Source organism: Aristolochia californica, unplaced genomic scaffold (assembly GCF_029961685.1).
Source record: "Aristolochia californica isolate CCGP_79_NKW_82.1479 unplaced genomic scaffold, dmAriCali1.0.hap1 SCAF_9, whole genome shotgun sequence".
In the NCBI taxonomy this organism is placed as follows: domain Eukaryota; kingdom Viridiplantae; phylum Streptophyta; class Magnoliopsida; order Piperales; family Aristolochiaceae; genus Aristolochia; species Aristolochia californica.
In genome coordinates this window covers 37,327,051-37,353,320 of record NW_027182290.1, presented here as the reverse complement: position 1 = coordinate 37,353,320, position 26,270 = coordinate 37,327,051, and the positions used below count along the sequence as shown (strand labels likewise).

Here is a 26,270-nt window from a genome sequence, read left to right as displayed (position 1 = left end):
CAAATAAGTACCCCTCTAATGTCAACCCAAATAACCAAACTATTTCTTAAACTAAAAGAGCCTCTTTTGTGCAACTTGCATCAGACTTTAGCCGACAGAGATAGAACCCATCGACCTTCATCTGGCCCTCTGCTGCATCCTCTTGTGCCATCTTGCCCCTCATGAGGTTAGGAATAAGAGGCAAAGAGCAGACTGAGAGGCTAAGAACGATTCTCTCTCTGTTGCTGTTCCAACAAAGAAGGTGTATACAGTCCAAGATTGATCAGCTCTAGGAATCGTTTCATGTCAAGCTCAACGTGTATCGCTGAAAATGATGTGTCGCTTTGAATGTTCCTGGAACACTTGTATCCTCGTCATAGGGAATCAATTTCAAATTTTCAAGCATTTGATTCAAGGAGAATTCCTTTTCTTTTTCTTTTCTGCAGAACGATCTTATTCGTAATTGATTATTTGTGACAGAATCATGACGAGGGTAAAGTACTTGTGGGATCATCTTCTGCCTCTCCTATGGAAGATCTTTTCTTGACTTGTAATGCAGGGAATAGTTTAAAACCAAGATTCCACCATGACACCTTCGCCTATATATGTTGCACCGTCTCCTCTCACTCTTTCCACATTCACTTCGAAACAAATTTCCTCCGCCTCGGTTCCTTACCTGCTGCTTTCTCTTAGTTACCTCTCCATCGTCCTCGCCTCCTATGGCTTCTTTGTCGTTCGTAATCCCCAGAAAATGCCTTCTCCAGTCCAGTTTGAGGGACGCCAATGATCAGCACGATCCTCCGGGGTTCTGCTCTAAGAGTCTCTTCCCATACAGACGTCCCATGCTAAATTCCACTGTGACGCATGTCGCCGTCGAACCTCCGGTGACTTTGTCACCACTGGTCGCTGAAACCTTTCACGATGATCGTCTGGCTGCATGGAAGAGCATTCGGCAGGAAAGTTGGGAAGGAGAATTGAAAGTTGAGGGTGAAATTCCATTGTGGCTGGTAATATATCTCTACTTGTGTTCTGGTTAATTCACTGTAGACTTGAGCCGCACTAGGTGTCGTAATCATGTTTCAATAAATGTAAATGAAGCCTCATCTTCTAGGTAAAATGAACTAAATCCGCTGAGGTTACACGATGATGGATGGTGAAAAGTGCATCTGCAATACTGACTCGAAATTGTCTTCTCTATAGACCGGAAATAATCATTCTGTGGACATTTTTATGAGCCATATTATATCACTCTGGCAGTTGCTTTTGGCCGCACAGAGAGACAACCTATTGGCTGAATATTCTGTAGTTCTGGGTAATCAATAATAAAACACAAGATCGGCTACTAAGGGTGGAAACGGCGTCACTGAAGGACGTAGCTCATGACAATTTTTTTTCTGGTTTCGATTCACAGAGTGGAACCTATCTCAGGAACGGACCCGGGCTGTGGCACATAGAGAGCTACAACTTCCGGCACCTATTCGACGGCTACGCCACCGTTGTTCGTCTTCACTTCGAGAACGGCAGGTTAGTCGCCGGCCACCGCCAGCTCGAATCAGAAGCATACAAGGCTGCCAAGACGAACAAGAAGCTCTGCTACCGGGAGTTCTCAGAAGTCCCCAGAGCTGACAACTTCATCTCTTACATCGGTGAGCTCGCCAACCTCTTCTCCGGAGCATCGCTCACCGATAATGCTAATACCGGTGTGGTGAGGCTCGGGGACGGCAGAGTGGTGTGCCTGACGGAGACCATCAAAGGGTCCATCCAAATCAACCCGGAGACGCTGGAAACGATTGGGAAGTTCGAGTACAGCGACAACTTGGGTGGTCTGATTCACTCGGCGCATCCGATCGTGACTGAGACGGAGTTTTGGACGCTGTTGCCGGACCTGGTGAAGCCTGGTTACAGGGTAGTGAGAATGGAACCATATAGCAACGAGAGGAAAGTGATAGGGAGAGTGGATTGCCGGGGAGGACCGGCCCCGGGCTGGGTCCACTCGTTCCCTGTGACGGAGCACCATATCGTTGTGCCGGAGATGCCATTAAGGTATTGCGCGCAGAATCTCCTCAAGGCGGAGCCCACACCACTGTACAAGTTCGAGTGGCACCCAGAGTCCAAAGCCTTCATGCATGTCATGTGCAAAGCCACGGGAAAAACTGTAAGTAATACTAGCTCCCCTCCATATTCATGGTTCATCTGTACCTTTCAGTCAGCACGTTCCCACAGTTCTGGCAATTCATCTTGTCTCAGGTGGTTAGCGTGGAGGTTCCTCTGTATGTGACCTTCCATTTCATTAACGCGTACGAGGAAAGAGATGAAAAAGGCAGGGTGACCGCCATTATAGTCGACTGCTGCGAGCATAACGCCAACGCCTCCATACTCGACAAGCTCCGGCTGCAAAACCTCAGATCATTTTCCGGCGAGGATGTCTTACCAGATGCAAGGTATCATACATGTACTTCATCATTCCTCTACATCTACCATCTGGAGCATCATTTGATGGGCGGAAACAACCAGGTTTCGCAGAGTTTCATTGTCTAAGCCAAAAGTAATTCGAGGGAATCAAATTAAATAAGTAGTTTGAAGTAGTTTACATCCAAACATTAAGGCTGAAATCTGATTAAAATCTTGAAAACGTAAAAGTGATAATTCCTCCAAGAACAACAATAATATTGATCCTGACAGTGAAATAGTTTTTTAAGTGGAAGATCCCGAAAAGTGACCAAGATTCAAAGCTGCTGAAACAAGCTCTATGCAGTACATCTGCATAGAAATTTCGGCAATATCTAAGCCTCTAAGCAAAGCAATCTTAGATGGAATGTAATTAGAAAACCAGGTGGATGTCACCATACCATTCGCTCCCAATCTAATCTGTCGGCCAATTTGATTTATCAAAAATTATATTCCTATCAAAGTTACAGATCCATCATCAGGACAGATTGTTACTATACAATAACGAATTAAATTTATTAACAACCACTCAGCTTCTAGTCGTGACATGTTATCACAGGGTTGGTCGTTTCACGATACCCATGGACGGTAGCCACCGCGGAAAGCTGGAAGCAGCGTTAGACCCTGATCAACACGGAAGAGGGATGGACATGTGCAGCATCAACCCCGATTACCTGGGAAAGAAATACAGATATGCATACGCCTGTGGAGCTCAACGACCCTGCAACTTCCCCAACACCATCACAAAGGTACGTGAACGTCTTAACAAAGCTAATTAAGTTTCCAAACCATATCGTCTCCATCCTAAACGCATCTGATTTTGGTCACAACCCAGATCGACTTACTGACAAAGAATGCGAAGAACTGGCACGAGGAGGGTTCCGTGCCGTCTGAGCCCTTCTTCGTCGCCAGACCGGGTGCTACAGAGGAAGACGACGGTGAGTGAAGCGGAGATTTCAGAATACACAATGTGCACGATTACCCATGTCCCCAAAGATTAAAGTTTATCTAAATATTTATTTTACAATCATTGCTTGTGATTACAGGTGTGGTTATATCGATGGTTAGCGCCAGAAACGGCGAAGGGTTCGCGCTGTTGTTGGATGGATCGAGCTTCGAAGAGATTGCAAGAGCCAAGTTCCCTTACGGGCTTCCATACGGTCTTCATGGTTGTTGGGTCCCAAAGCAGCAACGAAATTAGTTACATACAGGTGGTATCTATTAATAAGTTTTTCAGTACCGAACCAGAGGCAGCATCAAACTACCCAGAACATCGATAAGAGTTGTGAAAAGTATACTGTTCTCTTGCAACGGTGATGAGATACGACCTTCAGTTCTACGGAGGTGTCCTCTCGAACCAGAAGAATCCCCCGCTCTCAATCAAAGATCTTGGGAGTTATTTAATTCTTTATTATTAAATAAACTACATGGTATTATCTTCAGGTCAACCTGTCACCAAACTAAGTTGATCTGGTTTCAATCTGATTTAATCAAGAAACCATCATAAGAAGAAGCCTTCAAACCACCCGAGCATCAATTCACCATCCGAGGGAACTTGAGGATTATTTCCAGTAATATGACCAAAGGATTGGCAGGTGAAGGATTAAATGTTTGAAACTTTTAGCTAGTTTAATTTTTTGTAGAACGAAATACTCCCGAAGAGAAACACCCTTCACCTCATAGGATATATTCGACCGTAGAGAAACACCTCTTTTTCCCTTGTTTTGAAAAATTGCAATCGGCTACACAGAGGATACATTTACTCCATTGTCAGCAATCACAATGAGCTACTACAATCTAATTTCAAGCCCTACACTAGCCTCTCAATTGAAAGTCTTGTAATCTCCGAATCCTGATCTTTTACAGAGACTACCATTACTACCAAAGCCGATCAAGTGAACAATTTCTCATCAAAACTAGTCCCATCTCAGTAACCAAATCCTGCAGCCAAAACACAATTAATAAATGAGTGCGATTGTTCCCCATTCAAACAGAACTAAACCTCAAATGTCCAAATTCTAGTAATCACCTGAGGCGTCCATGGGGTTTCCTGCAGCAACTGCCTCCGGTTCTTTGATGTCAACCACCACAACATCACATGTAAGGAAAGTTCTAGCCACAGAAGCAGCATGTTCCAGGCAACATCTGACCACCTATCATAAAAAAACACATCCGGAATGCAAGAAGATGAGCATACCACTTCATCCACATCCTTTTCAAGTGGAAAATTATGTGCTGACCAAACCTATGTGTGTTATAACAGACAAAACGAGAGAGAGCCTTTTTGGTTGCTAGTGAAATTGACATTTGACATTTCATAGGAATCTTTTGCAGCCTCCGTTCTCACACACAATGTAAGGTTGTGTTTGGGAGGCAGAAAGTGGAGAGAAAAAAAAAAAAAAGAGAAAGAGGAAAGAAATAAAAAAAAAGTTTATTTTCTCTAGATGTCCACAGAAATTGAAAAAAAAATGGGAAGAAAAATATAATTTCTCTTGTTTGAATACATGTGGATAATGAAAAAGAAAAGAAAATTAGTAATATTTCAAAATTTTCTCTCAAATTTCTATTTCTTTTCTTCTCCCCAAATTCCACCATCATTTTGTAAGAGCAAATAAATAACTTAACTCTCTTTTTCTTTTCTTTTATGTGGGCTCCAAATAAACCCTAAAAGAATTTGAAACGAAAAAATACCTACTAATATTCCATTGCTTTTGGTATCTGAAATGGATCTCATTAGCCATCTACGACTGTATTACACGTGAAATAAAAGGGCCTAAGAGAGTAGTACCTTGGTGGGGTCAATAATTCCAGCAGCCATCAGATCTTCATACTTCCCCGTCGCAGCATTGTAACCATATTTGGGGTTATCGCTGGAAAGAACCTGAAGCATGGAACACAAAAGATTCACAATTAGACCCCTTCTTATGGAACCTCTACAAAACTTGCAGAAGCTTCCTACAGAGGCTCACCTTTTCAGTGACCACACTTCCGTTAACTCCAGCATTTTTAGCTATTAACTTCAACGGATAGCTTAATGCCCGTTTGACAATATCAGCGCCTACCTGTCCAAAGCAATAGCTAAGACTCAACCCAACTAGCTAGTAATCCATAAGCAGCAATTTCAAAAATTAACAAAATTACTACCTTTTGTTCATCGTTCTCAAGAGCATCCCTAATTGCATCAACTTTAGCTGCCAATCTGAGAAGAGTACAGCCACCGCCAACAACAATACCTTCCTCTACTGCTGCCTGAAGCCAACATAAAATTAAAATTTGCACAGTGAATTTCATTTTAACTAAGAAATTACTTTATGAAGACCGAAATAAGACTTATCCAGAAACGTTCTTTTTGTTGCATTGATTATATTTTCAATGCATGTATTCCTGTGAAACTAAATTGCCAGGAAATACCTTTGTTGCATTGAGCGCATCCTCAACTCTTAGTTTCTTTTCTTTCAACTCTGTTTCTGTTTGTGCTCCTACCTGCCAAATTTGCCAACAATATTTGTCAATTCAACCCCACAAAAGCACAAAACAGTCGCTCACAATTCAGTGCTACTTTTTAGAGTACCTGAATGACAGCAACACCCCCAGAGAGTTTAGCAATTCTTTCATTGAGCTTCTCTCTTTCATACTCTTGCTCAGCAGCCTACGAAAGATTAGGCAATGACTTAGCACAAAAGACATCACAAAATTGGATACAAATGAAGCAAACGAAGTATCAGAAAGTCTTTGAAAAACAAAAAGGACAAGTGAAAAAAAAGTAAACACCTCTATCAAATTCCTGATTTGAGCCACCCGCTTATATACAGCTTCCTGTGTACTTCCATCACCAACAATAGTGGTTGCATCCTTGGTGAGCACCACTTTGGCAGCAAGACCAAGGACCTCCTTGTCAGCTTTATCAAGAGACAAACCAACTTCATCTCTAATCACAGTGGCTACAAGCAAAGTTACATCAATCATAAACCCTTCACAAACTAGGAAAGTTGCAAACAAGAAAAAAAAACATATGAAAAGACCCAATTAACTAGGAGAACAATGCATCAGTCTTTTTTTTTTCTTTTTTGCATGCCAAAAAATTAGTCAATACAACTAGATATTATGAAGTTCATAGGACAGTCATACCTCCAGTCAAAATAGCAATATCATCCAAGTACTGACTCTTTCTTTCACCAAATCCCGGTGCTTTAAGTGCAGCAATTTTTAAGGCACCTCTAAGCTTGTTCACAACAAGGGTTGCCAGAGCTTCTTGTTCAATGTCCTCAGCAATTATCAGAATAGGATATCCTCCCCGAATAGCATCTTCCAAAACATTGATCAAATCTCTGGCATTAGTAATCTTCCTGTCCACAAGAAGCAACTGCAGAAATGATACATCCATCAGCAACTTAGAAACCATACTTCCAAGCAAAGTTACATTAAATACACATACAACTAGAGCTACTAACCTTGCAGTTCTCATATTCAACAGACATCTTTTCACTGTCAGTAACAAAGTATGGAGAGATATAACCACGGTCAAACTGCATTCCCTCTACAACATAGAGGCTATTCTCAGCACTTTTTCCTTCTTCAAGTGTCACCACACCCTTCCTTCCAACTTTACTCATTGCTTCGGCAATCATGTTTCCTATCTCATCGTTGTTTCCGGCACTGACAGCTGCAACATCTGCCAGTTCACTGTCCTCAACCTGAAGTGGCATTTGCAGAAGAAAGAAAAATAGTGTAGTAGTTGTAAATCAAAACCAGACACCACAAGTTCTCAGGCCTTTAAAGGTGATGCAATATGCAAAAATAAATCCATAGAAGCAAGTCTATTACCTCCTTAGACATTTTCTTCAGTTCCTCCACCAGAGCTTTGGTGGTCTTCTCAATGCCCCGAGTAATTTGAACAGGGTTGGCACCAGCTGCAACTACCTGAATTGAAAAGTTACCAATCAGTTATACAGCAATGACCAATATTACTATATCATGTTCATCATCACTCACAATGAATGACAGACCTTAACACCTTCAGCAATCAGTCCTTGGGCGAGGACAACTGAGGTTGTAGTACCATCACCAGCCAAGTCATTGGTCTTTGATGCAGCTTGTCTAACCAACTTCGCACCAATATTCTCCACAGGGTCCTCCAACTCAACCTGAAAGTAATCATAACCTTGAATTGCTTGCGGACCATATCATACATTTTAATCGTGCCTCATGCATCAGAAGAAAACTAGCACTAACTGAGCACATAACCCAGACGACAAAGTAAGCTATCTTCCGATTCAAACTTGTTGGAGTCATTCAAAAGCTCACCTCTTTAGCAACAGTCACGCCATCATTGACAATTTTAGGGGAACCATACTTGCTCTCTAAGACAACATTCCTTCCCTTGGGGCCAAGAGTCACACCAACAAGGTCTGCAAGCTTGTTGACTCCAGTCTAACACAGGACGAACAGGGACGATCAGGGATAAAAGATGATAAACATAATTCACAAGAAATTCAGTAAGTTCGGCAAACCCAGTCAGAGACCTACCTGAAGCTTCCTAATAGCTGAGCCGTCCTTGTTAAAATACAATTCCTTGGCCATTGCTCTTATCCTCGCAGAACATATTTTTTGCAAATGTACTTGTTGCCTCCGTCCACCAAAAGAACTTGAAGAAATAGAAGCGAGAGAAGAGAGTTTCTTCGAGGAAAGTGGTAGCTTCTTATCCACTACAAGGCTGCTAGGCGCCGCCAACGAGCCGAATGTAGCTGCCATGTCCGTAGATCTGAAAATGAGAGTATATATTAATATCAAAAGTCTAATCGTGGAGGACTAGCCGAAAAGCTGCCAGCACATACACACGGAGCCTACGAATTCACAACCCGGATAAACATAACTACGACAAACTTAAAATTCTTCTCGCTAAAAATATAAACACCCATACCTGATTAACCAGCAAAACTTGTCAACAATCTATGTAAGGTCAGGAAGCAATAATCACCAGGCAAGCGAAAAAAACCAGTATGAGCTCTATTACGTCTAACCAGAGCAAAAATTTCCACAGTTAAAGAGAGACTTTGAAACAGAAAACAGAAACACCAGAGAGCGTAGATGGGGATCTATATCTGAAACTCATCTCCCTGTAACCTCAGTGAAGCATCACTATTCTACCACAGAGGAGGTCATCGTATCGCACTTCAAATACCCAGTATCCAAGAGTTTGCCCGGCACCATCACATGATTTGAAAAACAAAAAATAAAGTCCATTTAAAAAAAAAAAAAACAGCACCAGTTACTCGGCAATTTAAAACCACTGAAACACCAAATTTCAAAATACAGAAAAAAAAAAAAACACATTTCTGCCTCCAAAGCAATTACAGCGTTACACAAAATTAGACGCTAAAAATCCATTCGAATGTCACTCAAACTTCCAACCAAGCCTTCCATTTTAGAACAGGTTCAGCAGAGAAAAGGAATCGATTTCATGAAAGAAATTACCTGGGGGTGCGAGGAGGAAGGAGGGATTTTGGTGTAAGATGACTCGGATAAGGTGTGAGCGACTGGAGCAGTTAGAAAGAAGAAGGAGATGGATTTTATAAAAGCAGGGTTTCTCTTCTTGAAGCATCCGTAGAAAATTGGCCGTAGGATTTGCGAAAGCCCCACGCTTTGGTAAGAGATGGAACAATCTAGAAGCCGGATCTATTTCTGCCCCACTCTCCGTGACAAGGGAGGTTGATTAGAATTTACATGTAATGACAAGGTGGTGTCTGGAGGATGTGTTTTCTTACTTAACCCTAAATTCTAGAAAGAAGAGAAACAAAGGGTTGCTTATATATATATATATATATATATATATATATATATATATACAAATTTAAGAGTTTATCCTAGATTGAGGGTTAGGGCTTCATTATCTCAACTACCCAAGAGGCCAATTTTTTTTTTCAGTATTAAACTTTGGTTTCTCATCATTGATGTTTTTCAGTTATCTTTGTTGAGAGTAAAATATAACTCTCATTCGACGAGAAAATCATAAATTTGATCATTTTCAATAAAAAATTTTAACGTAATTACATCATCGCTGCACTTCATCTTAATAAATCGATAATGGTCCATCTCTTGCCATAAATTCTCTAAGAGATTGGCATGCTCCTTGAGCGATCTCCTGTTTAGTGACAAATATTTTAGTTTTAATCTCAAAAGTTCGAACAATATCCCTTACCTTAGAATAAATCTGTTGTGCAACTTCCCATATTTCTTTAGACATTAATAGAAACATAAATGTATCATTGATTTTTAGCGGCATAGAATTTTATAACTAAGACATGACCATGGAGTTTTCTTCATCCCAAACATCAAATATGGGATCTCCCTTCTTGAGCGCAATACCAAGGAGATGCCTCAATTTTCCTCTCTCTCAAAAGGTCCGAATCACTTGAGACTACTTCATATAATTTTTGTCATTCAGTCAAGAGGAGAGCAATCCACCACCCTCCCAAATCTGCCTGCAGACTTGGTGCCCTGACCTGGCTCAGATTTCTAGGTGATCGAGTTCTTGTCTGAAAACCATGCTTTTGACATGAAGAAGAGAGAAGGATAACATGATAACCTTTTAACAGAAAAATGAAAAAATAAGGAGAATTAAACTCATCTCAAGACTTTCAATTTCATGTTGAAAGCCTACAGAGGGTATTTGCTAGACTTCAGACATGACAACATCAGGTATGCAACATTCTCTAGCTCAGATTCTGGAGAACATCCTCTACTCATTTTGTTTGCAATTATATATTTTGTTTGCAGACCTGCTTCCCGACGCAAGCCTAACCCATCATCTGCCTTGCAGACATTTTTTTTCATTTTCTGCAAACATGTGGATTGCTGTCGAGACGCAGAAGAAACCTTTAAGTTGCTGTTGTAGGTCTGCCTGACAGTGTTGTTTCCCAATTCCTGAAAGAACTTCAGAGAAAATCTAATATAACTCTTATTTCTGCAACTAAAACAGAGTTCTTTCAACTGGAAAAGGCATGTTTGAAAATGAAGACCTTCTGCTATCTGAGATAGTCCTAATCCACAAGAAGTAACTGGACAAGACTCCACACCATCTATCGAAATAATTTTGTCTATGCTTAACTATTAACCAAGGAAAATGCAATGGAAATAAAAATAGAACAAGTTGAAAATGAAGAGCAGACATCCAAAGAGAGGTAAGCACCGATAAAGAAGAGAAACCTATTAGCTACGCCAGGAAATCCACTTCCTAAATGATGTCCAAGCAAGGATAAATAAAAAATAAAAAATAAAAACAGATAGGAAAATGTTTTCATGTCTATATAACACTGCAACTACTACATAACCCTGAAGAGAAACAATTCAGACTACACTCATCATTTCCTCTAACAGATCGATTTGTCTCCTAGGCCCCAATACCACTTAAATGAAAGAAAAGTAATTAAAAAAATTCTTGGCACCTGAACAAAAAAAAGCCAGTGGCACAAGCTTATGATCAATTCAAGATTACTGTTTCATCGCCACTCTATCCTACATAATCTGCTAAGCCTCTCTTGCATTGAAATGGGCATCCACCCTCTCAGCCCTCTGTCCAACCTGACATGCTTCAAATTCTGACATTCAAATATTATCTGTTCAATATCATCAGAAGAAACACTGTAACAAGAAGCTAATTTAAGTACCTCCAGTGACTTATGATTTGCAAAAGATCTAATCCCTGTCCCAGTAATATCACAGCCCGTAACATCCAAAGCCATCAATTTCTCACAATTCTGAGAAATGGCCAGGAGAGTGACATCTGACATATTGAACAGCCATGATAAGTTTAATCTCCTAAGGCAACGGATAGAAGCAATTGCTACACCACCAATGTCAGTGACTTTGGGCCCACACTCTGCTAAGCTCAGTTCTTCTATGCATGACATGTGCTGCAAAAGTGAAACACCAAAATCAGTTATCTGATCACATTCTGAAACATCCAATATTTTCAAGGTTCTTGAAGAAGATCCAGTTGCTAAGGAGACCAAGCCCCAATCAGTAACCAAACAACAACCATGAAGGTTCAAAACCTGCAAAAAATTTGCAGTCGCCATTGCTTCAAGGGCTTGATCAGTAATTCTATCACACCATGACAGATCCATGATGGTCAAATTTTGAGTGAACTTTATGAGAGCAATAACGCCTGTATCTCCAATTCCCTTCCTTCTTCTCAAAGCAACACTGGTTAAATTGGGACACTTCATGGCAACTGCACTCAGACCATCATCACCAATATTATCTGAACCAAGTCCTTCAAATTCATCCATAACTCTCTCTGCTTGCTTAAGGCTCAAATTAAGAACTTCAATATTCTGGCATGTTCTTGCAACAAATTCAAGATCAGCATCGGTAATTCCTCTTCCTGCATTAAAGGTTAGCAGATATGGAAATCTTGGTAAGAAGCTATGGAGAAATTCAGGTTCTAACACACGCAAGGACATGCGGGTGAGGCCCTCAACCCTCAACCAGTTCTTGCAGACTTCCGAACAGGATTTCCGGTCTTGCTCTGAGCTGACATTTTTCAGCACCAACCCTAATTCATCATCACCAAAATTTTCCATAAGCGCAAGTCTCGTATCCGTTTTTTCCTCTTCGACACCACAGGGGTTCTACCGTTTTGAGTAACCAATTCTGTAACATGAGCCACGATTATGTTTCCTGTAATAAACTACCTATCTTCGAATGAGATTATCCTAGTTTCGTTCGGCAAGAAACTCTAATAATGTCTTTCTACTCTTGCAGGAATAGTCAATAAGCTTCAAGTGAAGGCCGAAACGTAACAACTTCTCACATTATTCACATGTTAGTTGAACGAAAACCCTCAAATTTGTGAACGAACTATATATCTCACCAAACCTTCAAATTAGCTCCAAAGAATTCTGCGGCAAAGCTAAATCTTTAGCCAATAGAGATGCTGAATGAGTTCGTTGATAAGGAAATTTCAATCATCGACAAAGATTCCTTGAATCAGCAGCAGTTACAATCAATAGCCCAAATAAAGAGATGTGTCTTGAAGATCGGAACCCGGTATTGGGTTCATATCGATTTTCGAATTTCGACCACTAAACCGCAGCCAGAATTACGAAGTCGAGATTCTTCCGACAGGAACAAATAGAGAGTGCCGATAAAAGAACCAGAAGGGTTCAGGTTGAGATCAACGATGTCGTCTACCCCAGCCAAGAGAAGATGCTCTATCAGTATAAGCTTAGGCGAAGTAAACAAAAAAGTAGAGTCACGAGTATTCATGTATTTGATAATTAATATATATTTTGTATTAAATGTGATTATACGTAGAGTAAACAAGGAGGTCATTCATAAAATTGACTAATGCCTCAAACATACTAAGGACTCGTGCACATAGCTTTTATGTAAGGGAAGAGGGTTCTCTGCTAATGAGGTTCAAAATTGCTAACATAGCTTACATAACATTTGCTTCAAGGAAGCATAAATAGAGAGAGATAAAAAAAATAAAATAGCATTTAAAGTGATTCTATTGATATTCATCATGCTTGAGGTTAGTTGGTTTGATCCATCTTCTTCCTATTCTTGCATTTATCTGCCTTGGACCTCCCTCTAGTATAAGAGAGATGAAAAGGGAGGTCTGAATTCCCTTTGTATTTGTTACTTTTCCCTTATCCCTTTTTTTTTTCTTTTTTTTTCTTTTTTGTGAGTTCCAAACAAGCCTTTTGTGATTCATAACGGGTGGAAGTTTTTTTGGATTCTTACGGAGTCATCCCAGTGGAAGTTATCTTGATTATGTATCATCACCTACTGCTATTTAATTTGAATAAAATATTATTGACTTGCTGATTATAGCTGTTGGTTCAATTGGTTATTCTGCGTTCATCGTTGTTGCTTCTTCGGAAGATCTTACCGCTATTTTTAGGAAACTTTCAATTCAATCGCTTCTCTGGGATCGTTGGTTCATCACTGGCGACCGCGACGATCCCTCTCTGCTCTCACTATTGTCCCGCTCTGTTCGAAAGTGGGGAAGAAGACAACATTGTTGCTGAATTACAGTTTTCCTAAGTTAGGAAACTAGATTCAATCAAGCGTCTTTATCGGTGGTTTACTGTTGTTGTTGTCGGATTTCCATACTCACTGCTGATTTTTTGGAAACTCCTATGGTCTCCTTTGGTCATTTTTTTGTTTATCACTTTGCTGGATCTGTTGGATAAGATCTTATTTCTATTGTTGTTGCAATTTTTTTCGGAAATCACAGAGCTATCTCTGTTGGGAAGCGAGTTCTACTATCACGCTTTGTTCGACACCGCGGGGAAGAAGAAGATACATTATTGCAAAATTAATGTTTTTCGAAGTTAAGAAACTGGGTTTAATCGAGTGCTAGTTCTGACCGAGACCTTAATTTCTGCCTCTTTTTCCTCACGTATTCTTTTCTCTTTTCTCTTTTCTCTCTTGGTTGTGTATCATATTCTATATTCTCTTCCTTCTTCTCCCTTTTTCCACCTATCCTTTGCTTAATCTCATTACCTATGGAATCATGAAAATCAACATTGCCAAACAATAGAAAATATTTTTCTCTTCCATTTTTTTTCTTTTTTTTCTTTTTTGTGAGTTCCAAACAAGCCCTTTGTGATTCATAATGGGTGGAATTTCATATTCCATTTTTTAAATATAAAAATAGGTAAAGTACATTTTGGGTAATGTATTTTTGGCCCCAAATTTTTGAATGCATTTTATGTCAATTTGACACAATAAAGTGAATTATCTCCATGCACACACTAACAAGAAATGATCAATTATTTCATAAATATATGAATAAGAATATATCTATATATATGGTACTTTTTTGTTTCCCATTTTGATCAAAACGGAATAAACTATTTTGTTATCCATTAGACGATTAGGTAAAAAGGTAAATATATAGATAAAATAAAATATTCATATAATTTAGTGCCAAAATAAAAATATTCATAAAAAAGTAATATTAATAAAAATGATGGTTAATACATATAAAAAAAGAGACCTCTTCTTCATCTTTATATAAAAATGAATGACAAAAAGGGTAAATCTTTCCCCAACATGGTGATACAATAGAGGAAACTCCCATAATTAAAATTAAAATAAAATATTATTAAATAATCAGATAATTAGACTAACCATTATCCATACCCTTTTCCATTAAATAAGTAGTAAACGGGTAATATTATCCAAATCTTTAATTAAATAAAAAAAATATTCAAGTAATCCAAATGATCCAAACAAATTAAAAAATAAAACAAGGGGGATTAGTCAACAAACTAGAAATTTAATCTTCATCTCGTGCATCTACATGATCTTCATCTTTGAAATGGGTATTAAGTAGACACCGGAATTCATACTCAGTTGCATTTTAATAATTGCTTAGTAGGTATGATGGATGCTTAGACGCATTATAAAGACAGAGATTAAAAAGAAAAGGTAAAATTGAGTAAATTTCAGCGAATGATGAGCAGGAATTACAAAGATTCTCTCTACACAATCCTCTGCCGTTTTGAATGACACACATGAATTGATACTAATAATCTCAAATAGTAAAAATTATCATTATTGCTTTTGTTTTTTTCTTGCTTGCATGTTACTCTTTAATCATGTCTCCTATCCAAATCAAACGCACCGCTAGTCTTTGTCTCTCCAGCTCAAGCCCAGAAAGTCGGTCGCCCGTAACACCCATTCAATAAATAAACCAGATGAAAGAGTCCACCGCAGAAAGAGGCGTGAAGCCATCTGTCGTTTAATTGTTCTGGCCTCTCTCACAGGGGCAGGGGCGTTTCCTTGATGATGACACATTACTCTTCGTTCAGTTTTGGTGTTTAGGGTTTCAATTTCTTTTATTTAGGTAATGGAGTGATTTCAGTGAAGTGAACTACTGATTTGCTTGGCATTCACAGAATTTCAGTCCGGAAGGAAGAGCAGAATTGACTCTTCAAGAAAAACCAAAATTGCTACCTTTTTAATTTTTTTATTTATAAGCTTCTTACTGCTTCTACCTTCCGTTGCAAAAAAAAAAAAAAAAAAGGATTAAGATTGAGAAGCAGAAAAAGGTTCTGAGCTGGTTCTACCTTCCCTTTTACTTTTTTCTCTTTTTTGTCTAAAACGTCTCTACCTACATTCCCTCCTTTTTTCTTTTCTCGCCTCTCCTCATTGTCAGTTTTCCTCTCCACCGGAACCGAAAACAGAGAAAGAGGTTCTGTTCTGTCTCGCTACCCATCTTAGTAAATTATCAGGGGAGCTAAGTCTGCTGTCATCTACTTCTCACTACAAGGTAAAAGATCCTTTATTTTATTTTATTTTATTTTATTATTATCTCGTTTGTTTCTCCCTGAATCTGCAAAACTGTTGCTGGAAGATTTGAATTTCGCTGAATATCTTCAACAATGTCTATCCTCTTCCGAGACAGGGGCGTCGGCGAGTCGAAAAGAGAAATGGCTCCCAGATTGCCAGTTGAAGATCTTGCTTCCCCGTTTGGGGAACTGGGTTGCAATCTATCAGATGCGGAGCTGCGAGAGACAGCGTACGAGATCTTTGTTGGAGCAAACAGATCTTCTGGGGGGAAGCAGTTAACTTACATTTCCCTGTCCGAAAGAGTGATCATCGAGAAAGCTGAGAAATCGCTCTCTTTGTCCCCTTCGCTCTCAGGTTCTCCGTCTCTTCAGAGATCCCTAACTTCTACGGCGGCGAGTAAGATGAAGAAGGCGTTGGGGTTGAAGTCTTCGTCCAAAAAAAGTCCTGGAAAAGAGAGTAGTCCATCCAAGTCAAAAAAACCGGCGACCATAGGGGAGCTCATGAGAGTGCAGATGCAGGTTTCAGAGCAGACTGATTCAAGGGTTCGGAGGGCCCTTCTGAGGATTGCAGCTGGCCAGGTGATTCTCTCTCTCTCTCTCTCTCTCTCTCTCTCTCTCTCTCTCTCTCTCTCTCTCTCGGAAATGGAATGCATGCTTTGTCATTTTGAGTAAACCAGAAGTTTTTTAGTAATGAGAACTATGAATTGAGGTGCTGTACCGGCATTCCTGGACTTCGGTGTTTGTGATGCTAAAGATGATGCCCTTGTCAATTTTTCAACCTTAAATTTTTATTTCGAAATTTGATGGTTTTTGTAATGCATCTCTTGGTTCCTCATCAGTTCAGATTTGCTGCTAATCAGTTTTGGCTCTTAGTTTCGGCCTCCGGGTTTCTTTTGGAACTTCAATTAGAGATGTTCTCTCTGTCTTCTTCTTGGAAGGGGCACAGTCTGGTCAAAATGGGACGGTTGTTGAAAAGGGCGCTCGGTCTGGATTTTGAACTTGTAGTTGTTGATTAAGCTGCAACTTCATTCCTGCATAGTCTTGAGTCTTCAATTTTCAGGTTCCATGTTTCATATGAAATTCTGAAGGGCAACTTCAGAATTTATTTATTTATTTATTTATTTTCTGAATTGGGTTTTTTGGGGTTTGATTCTCACCTTGTAACAGCTAGCCCCTGTATGGCTGTCTTTGAATTTTGGCTATCAGCAAATGTACACTTTGAATATTACATTGTATTAATAGCATTTTGTTTTCTATGCCTCTTTTACTTTTTTTATCGAAAGTTCCTCCTAATTGCTAAAATTGCTGAGAAATGAACAACATATTTGGAGCAATTAATGTCTCAGGAGGAAGAGTTTACTGATCCTGTCAATTGTAGGTATATAGTATGGGTGCTCAATAGAAAATTTGTTTGTAAGATGTTTGTGAGATGTGTAGTGGGGTTTTTTTTGTATAAAGTAGTAATTTTTACTACAATATCCTATCACCCCTTATTGATCATTGCAAAAGGGTAAGTAATAATAAGAGAGAAAGAGAAGCATATGATATGTTTACGAGTTGGGGGGGAGCACATAGTGCTTGAGGGGGAGGAAGACTTAGCCACTGTTGTCATTGTTAACTTTTGCGCCTCATTGCATTAAATTTTTGTTTTTTTTTCAAATTCGTTTTTTATATGTTTTGCTACCTTATGACAAGATAGAAATTTCACATACATTGGTTTCTTTTCTCTGCTTGTAACAGCTAGGGAGAACCATTGAGTCAATCGTGCTGCCATTGGAGCTCTTACAGCAGTTCAAGGCTTCTGATTTTCCTGATCATGAGGCGTATGAGGCTTGGCAGGCACGGAATCTGAAAGTTCTCGAGGCAGGGTTGCTTCTCCATTCTTCTCTTCCAGTAGAAAAGTCCAACACCTCTGTGCAACGGCTGCGGCAAATAATTCGTGGAGCTTCTGAGAGACCCATAGAAACTGGAAGGAACTCGGAATCAATGCAAGTCCTGCGCACCACTGTGATGTCTCTTGCTTGCAGACAATTTGATGGGTTTGCTTCTGAAATGTGCCACTGGGCAGACGGGTATCCCCTAAATCTGCGGCTTTATCAAATGTTGTTGGAAGCTTGTTTTGACAGCAATGATGAAACCTCTGTCATTGAGGAGGTGGATGAGGTGATTGAACTTATAAAGAAAACATGGGTTGTCCTTGGGGTGAATCAGATGCTACATAACCTTTGCTTCTCGTGGGTTCTCTTTAACCGTTATGTTGCTACAGGTCAAGTGGAACATGACCTGCTCACTGCTGCAGACACCCAACTGGCAGAAGTAGCAAAAGATGCAAAGGCAACAAAAGATCCAGTTTATGCAAGGATCTTGAGCTCCACGTTGAATTCAATAATGAATTGGGTGGAGAAAAGACTTCTCGCATACCATGAAACTTTCCACAAGGGAAACATGGGTTCAATGGAAAATATTGTTTCTTTGGGAGTGTCAGCTGCCAGGTTAATGGTGGAAGATATCTCCTATGAGTACCGCAGGAAGAGGAAAGAAGAAGTCGACGTAGCTCGAAACAAAATTGAAACTTACATAAGATCATCACTTCGTACTGCATTTGCTCAGGCAAGTTCCTGTTTCAGTTAAATCTTAGTTTATGTGAGTGCACCTGCTCTACATTTAAATAAAAATAATTTACATAAAAGGGACTGTGTGAGGTTCTTAGATAGAAAATTAAGAGACTACGTTATATTTGGCAAAGGGTGTTCCATGAGCATTGATGTGGTGTATCTTTCCCAAACTGGGATGTAGCTTCGACCTATGATATAAGTATCTCATCTTCACATGTATTTTCTATTTGGACTTTTTATGTTGACTTTAAAGAACTTGTGATTCCTGGAATTTTTCTTTCTTTGAACAACTTGATTTACTAGGATCTTGAGATTTTCTATTCTCTCTCTCTGTTTATTTATCTATCTATCTAAACTGGTGGAACCTTGTGCCATTGTTGAACCATATTGGAGCCCTTCTAAGATTGGGGAGTGTTTGCATGTGTGCCGAGAAACTTCCATACGAGGGGACCTGATCATTGGATTTGAGACGTGTTTCAATGCATGATCCCTTCAAGTCGGTTTCCCTTACATATGTTAGTACATTTTTGTATCATATTATTGATGTAGTATATCTTATGTTGCAGAGGATGGAGAAAGCAGACTCTACCAGACGATCAGCTAGAAACCAGCCAAACTCTAGCCCACGTCTTTATATCCTGGCAAATGACATTGGGGAGTTAGCAAGCATGGAAAAGAGTGTATTCAGTCCAGTACTGAAGAAATGGCATCCTTTTGCTGCTGGTGTGGCTGTGGCTACGCTTCATGCTTGCTATGGAAGTGAATTAAAGCAGTTCAAGGCCAGTCTCTCTGACCTCACACCAGAAAATGTGCAAATCTTAAAAGCTGCTGACAAGTTGGAGAAAGACCTGGTCCTGATTGCTGTTGAAGATTCTGTGGACAGTGATGATGGTGGGAAAGCAATAATTCGTGAGATGCCTCCATATGAGGCTGAAACTAAGGTTGCTGATCTGGCTAGAAGTTGGATAAAGACAAGAGTGGACACCTTAAAGGGATGGATTGACAGAAACTTGCAGCAAGAGGTAGGTTTCTGTGCATGCTCTTTTTGATTGATTGTATTTAATATTGTTACTTAGCCTAAAGTTAAGAGATTTATCCGATAAACCTAGTGCATTAAGAACCACATGTGTGCATTTTCATATGTACAGCACAGTGTGCTATCAGATTTAGATGTTTGGTTATAAGAATATGTACATTCCCATGTCCTTTTTCCATGTTCGACAGGTGAGCATCTGTTAGAGATATAAAAGACCATCTCGGGTTATTGGCTATATCTGTTGTGCATCTGAGTAGTGGTGATTTGAGCACATGTATTGAATGTTCAGTATGCATGTCCATAAGCTATAAGCTTGTGCAGTTCAGTTGTCATTTGAGCAGAATGGAGGAGGATTTAAGATGCTAATCTTTTTTTTTTGAATGATCTATAATGATGATAATGATGACTATTTTGAATGTTGTGGTATTTGGTGTCCTAATCTAGTCTTAATGTTTGAATCTAGTTATTTTTGGAGTTTGTTCAGGTTTTTGCTGACCACCTTATTGCTATATGTTTTAGGCTTGGAATCCACGGGCAAACAACGAGAACTTTACTCCCTCTTGTGTTGAAGTTCTTCGACTTATAGATGAAACTCTAAATGCTTTCTTTCAGTTGCCTATACCTATGCATCAAGCTTTACTTCCAGATTTGGTGACTGGGCTGGACAGAGGACTTCAACACTACATATTCAAGGCTAAATCTGGCTGTGGTAAAAAGAAATGTCCTCTAGTAGATATTGATATCTGATACTGTCTAGCAGTTTGAGTGGTTGTAGAGCTTCAAATGATTGAACTTTCTGATGTGTAGGGACCCGAAATACTTACATTCCTACCTTGCCAGCATTGACAAGATGTACAACTGGGTCAAAGTTTCATGGCGTCTTTAGGAAGAAAGAGAAGCTGCCTAATTCCCAGAAAAGGAAATCCCAGGTTGGATCATTAAATGGAGATGACTCCTTCGGAATGCCGCAGCTATGTGTTCGGATAAACACTTTGTATCACATACGAACACAGGTAGATTCCTTGGAGAAGAAAATGGTCAATTGCGTGAGGGATTTAGAGTCTTCTCATGGTGATAATATTGCCAATGGATTTGGAAACAAGCTTGAGCTCTCTTTGGCTGCTTGCCAGGAAGGGATTCAACAGCTTTGTGAGGCTCTTTCATATAAGTTGATCTTCCATGACTTGAGCCATGTTTTATGGGATGGACTGTATGTTGGAGATGTTGCTTCTACAAGGATTGAGTCATTCCGCCAAGAACTTGACTCAAATCTTGAGATCTTGTTTAATAATGTGACTGAGAGAATGCGGACGCATGTGGTTAAATCTGTAATGAAAGCATCCTTTGAAGGGTTCCTACTGGTGCTTCTTGCTGGAGGTCCATCTCGAGCTTTCTCTTGTAATGACTCTCAAATTATCGAGGACGACTTTACAATGTTAAGAGCAGTGTATGTATGTGGAGGAGATGGTTTGCCAGAGGAAATAGTGGAGAAGGCTGCCACCACAGCGAGAAATGTGCTTCTCCTTTTCCGTACTGATACAGAGAGTCTGATTGAGAGGTTCAGGCGCATGACCTTGGAGATGTTCGGTTCTGCAGCCAAGTCTAAGCTACCGCTGCCTCCTACTCCAGGACAGTGGAGCCCCACTGAACCCAACACAATTCTGAGAGTGTTGTGTTATCGAAATGATGAAGCAGCATCTAAGTTCCTTAAGAAGACTTACAACTTACCGAAGAAACTATGAACAGAAAATCTCCTTTACTCTACTTGAAGTTGTTGTGTTACCTGTACCTAGTATATGTCTATAATGGAGAATTCCAAATTCGTGAAGAACATGTAAGCTAGAAGCATTCCTCGAGCAAATGAGGTTCACTAGCTTTCTGGTAGACGGGAGACATACTGGAGGTCTCTGAAAATCCGCATTCTGTTCAATAGACCAAGGTGTTCACCCTATTTTGGAACGTGACTGAGCCGATTCTTTCAACTTGTAATTCTTTGACACGGGATGGATTCCTTGAAGGTCAAGCTTTATTAGATTTAGCAGCATTCATTTGATTGTTGATGTTCGGGGCCTTAGTTGCCCATTTCTTGTGTATTTTCTCAATAGAAATTTGATGAGAGTCTACTAAATAGAAACAGGTTCAATAATTTGCTAGTATTTGCTGGAGCTCTTTAGGGCTATAGTGTTTGGCCTTGTATAATCTTTTATGTACAGAAAGAAATTATCCATTTTATCCTTGGTGTGTCTGGCTCAGTGGTTTGCATGCAAGACTTCTCTCTCTCTGCTACATTCTTCTTCTGCCATTAATGTTCTAAGTTGAACTGTTCTGGCAGCTCAATTCTTGAGTGAATTTGTAATGAAGATGCATAGATAGCGATACGTAAGATGTACTTCTTGGACCAAGAGAGTTGATGATCACCAAATTGTGCCTCAGAATGTTAGAAAAGCCATTTGTGATCAAATTGTTTATTTTTTCTTTCATTTTTCTTTAAGATAGGAGAGTTGGAATGCAATCGATAGCGAGAATTGAAATCGTGGGGTTGACAAACTGCACTAAGATCTAGCCACAAACCAGAAACAAACTTTGACTAAGTGGTGTTGATACCTGATGGTTCATTCATGGGACAAAAATCTAGTGAGATTGGGAGGATCTTTGAACAATTTCAACCTTAAGAGCTGTACTCACCATCACAAACTGAAAATCAATGTCTCCTTCTAAAGAAGAACTTCCTCATTTCTCTTATAAAAAAGAAGCTTTGTCATTTCCAATGTTTGGAGTAATAACAAAGAAATCATATTGCCCAATGAATTATACCCAATGTTAACTGACAAAGAACGAAAGTAAACAACCCGATAAAGATGGTGTGCTTCTAGCTCTGTAAAGAAATTTAAACGAAGTAAGGCATTCCCTTCTGTAATGTGATAGTTTTGCAATCGACTGTGATGAACGAAGGAAACAGAAACAAACTCACAATAAATTAATCAAGTCCGAAGATATATCATGCACTTCAGTTACAGTAAACAAAAAGAAAAAAAAAAAAAAAACTAAATTCACTACTCTCTAGTCTGAGATAATGCCTCAAAACACCTAATGACCCCATGACTGAAAGTTACAACGCAATTATAAAGAAAATCCTACAACAACTTTAGCCCGTTTACTGAAGAGAGAGCAGTCCATGGAGTGCAGAGCCAGCGGTAGCCATAAATATGGCAAGAATAGAAACAGAAATTGAGGCCGCAGAGCTGGGCATTGGAGATTGGGTTGGTGAGGCTGGTTGGGGTGGAGAGTACTGCAAGTGTGGTGTCAGCACGTCGACGATCAATCTCTGGCCGTTGTTGCAATGATCAATGAAGCTGCTTATGAAATACAAGAGACCGGATCTATCAAGGTTGATCACAGTTTCTCCATCGTTGAAAGTCGCGATCGGGTTAGTCGTGTTGCAGTGGTAGTATCCTCTTTTGTCCACCAAAAGGACTGAATCGTTTGTGTAACGAAAATCTGCATTAAAAAAAAAAAAATAGTGAATAAAAAGAATGTGTTTGAAAACGGCACAGACTTTTTGAGAGTCTTTAGACTGCAACGAAGAGAAGCCATGAACGAAGTAGTGGCGTTTATTTCCCTCTCTCTCTCTCTTAATTCAATGGAAGTAGGAAGGAATTAAGATAATGAACACATTGATATATCCCACTTACAGAGTGAATCACCAATCTGGAACCTGTGCTTGACAGCCCAACGAGCATACAATCCAGTATCATTTTCATGGGGCTCTTGCCAACCCTCGTTCCCGCCGACTGCAAATTGTTTCGAAGCCGCGACGACAGCAACCATGGCAGCAGAAAGAAGCACGAAAGGAACAACCTTCGCCATTGTTCGTTTATCAGAAGGTTCGAGCAGTGAGAGGAGAAAAGGTGGGTGGTAAAGATGGCGCCAACCTTCATAGGAGGAGGGGGGCAAGATGAGGTGGGTTTTAGAGTTGGAGAAGTAGCGGTTTTTTGTTGGTTATTGGAAGTTACAAGTTGATGAGTGGGGAACGTGAACGACTAGTTTTCTGTTGGAAACGCTGGAATAACGCTGGAATAAGCTTATAATACTAGTCCATGGATATCACTGGGTCAGTCTGATAAATCACTGGGAAGGCGAACTACACCCATCTCCCCATGTGAATGGGTCTACGTAAAACTAAGTGAGCCTGGGTTTTTGTTTACAATATCATGGGTTGAAATTACTAATTTCTTCAGCTGAAATGAGTTTTTCAAATGTTCGGCTTTTATGTATGCATCACAGAGCTTTTGATTTTCAAAATTTAGTTTTTGAAGACACATAATTCTTTTTGGAGAATTTCTTGAAGTGTTCTATACCAACATGACCTAATAATGAGCTATCACTTATGGCCACCAAACCATGTTCCTCCATCCTTGGGCTCTAGATGTATAAAAAGGTTTTTGTCTCCTAACATATATGCCTTGAACAATTGTCGTCTACAAACCATCTTTGTTTCATATTGATATGCATTTACAAGAACTCTTGGTATGATACCATTTTTTATGAGTCCTCTAAAGTTAGCCTCCCTAAACTCCCGTTGTCACATTCTTTGGCCAAATCTTTTAGCTGCCTTGTTTTCATGTCAACATTCATTGTTAGTATGCGCTTTCTCCCTACAAAAAGCTACACATAATAATTTTCTTACCAAAGGAACTACTCTTGTTCCCTTGACTCCTAGAATTTCTAGGGTCATTTCTCTTGTTGTTTTGCACATTTCTATTTTCATTTTGTATCTCTTTGCATTTGGTATTATTTGAAGCCTTCTCTTGACTTGGAGAATATCTGGACACATTTGTACCCCAACTATCAAATACTTGCAAAATGTTGACCTCTCTTGTGTTAGTATTACCTCTGAAACCTAAACTAGTTACTTTATGTGTAACTTTTTGTGACCAAATTAGCAATTGAATAATATATTCAATTTTTTTTTTACTCAATGAGAATTCCTTAAAGTCTCTCTCCTTCTCTATAGACTCACCTTTAGCCTTTAAGGCTTGATGTACCTCAAAGCCAACACATTTATCATGGGACTTCTCCATAATACAACACTCATGTTCCTTAACTAAGCTTTTATTTTTATCACTTAAGGCATCGAACTTTGAGATTATCTCATTGTGAATAACATTAAGATTCTCCTTCTTAACCTTTTCTTGATTGGACATCTTGGTCAACTTTTTGTTTTCAACAAGAAGGTTTATATTTTTATAATTAGTTTATCTACGTCAAACTCATCTCATCATCTTCTAATTCAGAACATACATACCTAACTTTCTAGGTCTGCCTACTTGGCAACCTCATTTATCGTTGCCTTTCAACTTTTTGAACATGAGAGAGCTTCATCTTGTGTTCTACTAAGTTTTCTTGCCTGGTTTCTTTGTTGGTTTTTTTACTAGTTTCTTTCCTCTTTCTTCTTGAGAGGGAAATTAGTAATGAAATGGTCCTTGCTTCTATTATTTATAGTATTGGTTGCTTTCGTTATCAATTCTTCGTCTATTTTGACCTCTTCATTATACTTGAGCTCCTGCCTTTCTAAGCTTAGCAAACCTTTTAATTTTTCTAAGAAAGTGGCAAAGTCATTGCCATCTATGTTAGAATCACTAGTAGAACGTTCTCTATCACAAAACAATTTTTTTTTCTTGGGCCCCATTTCTTAGACTCCTTTCATAGAAGAGAAAGTTACCCATCACCCTTCTAAGGTGATGTCTTTAACTCTCCTAAACTCATATATCATTGTTGCTTTGGGCATCTATTATATGGGTAAAGTCCTAAGAAAATTTTCCAACTTTTGCTTTTCAATGTAGGTGGTATCTAGGGTTACTATTTTACTCAAGATTCCATCGAATCTTTTACTCACGTTTTATATTGTTTCGTTTGGCTTCATATTCACTAAGAAACATATTCACTTTGGCTTCTTTTAATTGAGAGAGTAACTCTCATGTGTCACATTGAGTTTATCTCATACATCTTTGTCACTTGATGTAACTTATCTAATATATTTATTTGTTTTTTTAGAAGTGGAAACCTTATTGAATTCGTTAGGTCTTAAGAAACATGGAAGAAGGTTGATGGTTTTTGAGTTGGTTCTAAGTTGGCCCTTTATGTTCTTTGGTAAGTTCACCAAAATCTTTTGATATCTCTCCCTATTAATTATCTTTTGATGATCAAAGGGTCCATTTTGGTGACATGTCAAATGTTTCAATATATGGATTGGAGGACAAATTTCATCTTTACCTTCCTATATGTATAATTTGTCTCATTGAACATTGGTGGACGATTGATTGACTGCCCTTCTAGAAGAAACATATTGTCTTGAGAAGCCATAATTGATTGAGCTAAAATATCAAAGATTTTAATTCAAAAATTTGTGGCACATTGTAGAAGTCTTAGGGTTCGCAATAATAGCTTGTTGAATGCTTTGGAACTTGATTATGCTCACCATATATATGTTTGGTAGCAAAACTAGCCGTTTAAAACCGTTAGACAAAATTTCTTTTGCGTTGATGATTGATCAAACCTTTCCAATGATTGATCATTGAGCTCCAACAAGTTTTTTTTTTTAATCCCCATAACCTAATGATCAATCGACCATCTATCATGCATTTACAAAGTCTAGTAAATATCAATGATAGATCATGCTTCCTAGAGTATATTGCTCATGCTTTATGAACCTAATGTGTAGTATTATGGATGATTGATCATGTATTATAAAGGATGGCCAATTATCCGTTGTACTAGAAAGTTTCTTATTTTTTGCATAATTGATCATACGTTTAAAACAATGATTGATCATTACCTATTGGCAAAATTTTCAAATAAGTTTAAAACATAGGAAATGCCAAAATC

General features: G+C 39.1%; 5 protein-coding genes across 7 annotated transcripts; 2 read left to right on the top strand and 3 right to left on the bottom strand.

Moving 5' to 3' along the window:
* Positions 1-698: 698 nt before the first annotated feature.
* Positions 699-3,647, top strand: LOC137940926 (carotenoid cleavage dioxygenase 8 homolog B, chloroplastic-like). The gene is made up of 6 exons (XM_068786039.1): positions 699-986; positions 1,391-2,134; positions 2,227-2,420; positions 2,987-3,176; positions 3,263-3,365; positions 3,474-3,647. Exons 1-6 carry the CDS (start codon positions 699-701, stop codon positions 3,626-3,628), a joined length of 1,674 nt encoding a protein of 557 aa, XP_068642140.1. The 3' UTR covers positions 3,629-3,647.
* Positions 3,648-4,077: 430 nt separating this feature from the next.
* Positions 4,078-9,012, bottom strand: LOC137940265 (ruBisCO large subunit-binding protein subunit beta, chloroplastic). The gene is made up of 15 exons (XM_068785217.1): positions 8,902-9,012; positions 7,954-8,188; positions 7,732-7,857; positions 7,434-7,571; positions 7,252-7,347; positions 6,879-7,121; positions 6,556-6,790; positions 6,199-6,368; positions 5,999-6,076; positions 5,839-5,910; positions 5,572-5,676; positions 5,397-5,489; positions 5,216-5,308; positions 4,457-4,580; positions 4,078-4,368 (listed from the first exon to the last, which is right to left on the bottom strand). Exons 2-15 carry the CDS (start codon positions 8,176-8,178, stop codon positions 4,355-4,357), a joined length of 1,812 nt encoding a protein of 603 aa, XP_068641318.1. The 5' UTR covers positions 8,179-8,188; positions 8,902-9,012; the 3' UTR covers positions 4,078-4,354.
* A 1,011-nt stretch (positions 9,013-10,023) lies between these two features.
* LOC137941804 (uncharacterized) lies at positions 10,024-12,630 on the bottom strand. Of its 2 annotated transcripts, XM_068787388.1 has the most exons (2): positions 11,094-12,630; positions 10,024-10,359 (listed from the first exon to the last, which is right to left on the bottom strand). In XM_068787388.1, exons 1-2 carry the CDS (start codon positions 12,009-12,011, stop codon positions 10,084-10,086), a joined length of 1,194 nt encoding a protein of 397 aa, XP_068643489.1. In that variant the 5' UTR covers positions 12,012-12,630; the 3' UTR covers positions 10,024-10,083. The 2 variants fall into 2 exon arrangements, with proteins under 2 accessions (XP_068643489.1, XP_068643490.1); XM_068787389.1 differs by lacking the exon at positions 10,024-10,359 and having other exon boundaries at positions 10,697-12,630.
* A 2,471-nt stretch (positions 12,631-15,101) lies between these two features.
* LOC137941049 (protein unc-13 homolog) lies at positions 15,102-21,619 on the top strand. Of its 2 annotated transcripts, XM_068786282.1 has the most exons (6): positions 15,102-15,715; positions 15,851-16,313; positions 17,475-18,344; positions 18,916-19,371; positions 19,905-20,094; positions 20,193-21,619. In XM_068786282.1, exons 2-6 carry the CDS (start codon positions 15,876-15,878, stop codon positions 21,125-21,127), a joined length of 2,889 nt encoding a protein of 962 aa, XP_068642383.1. In that variant the 5' UTR covers positions 15,102-15,715; positions 15,851-15,875; the 3' UTR covers positions 21,128-21,619. The 2 variants fall into 2 exon arrangements, with proteins under 2 accessions (XP_068642383.1, XP_068642382.1); XM_068786281.1 differs by lacking the exon at positions 15,102-15,715 and having other exon boundaries at positions 15,813-16,313.
* Positions 21,620-22,539: 920 nt separating this feature from the next.
* On the bottom strand, positions 22,540-23,252 carry LOC137940925 (early nodulin-like protein 7). The gene is made up of 2 exons (XM_068786038.1): positions 23,078-23,252; positions 22,540-22,883 (listed from the first exon to the last, which is right to left on the bottom strand). Exons 1-2 carry the CDS (start codon positions 23,250-23,252, stop codon positions 22,540-22,542), a joined length of 519 nt encoding a protein of 172 aa, XP_068642139.1.
* Positions 23,253-26,270: the final 3,018 nt, after the last annotated feature.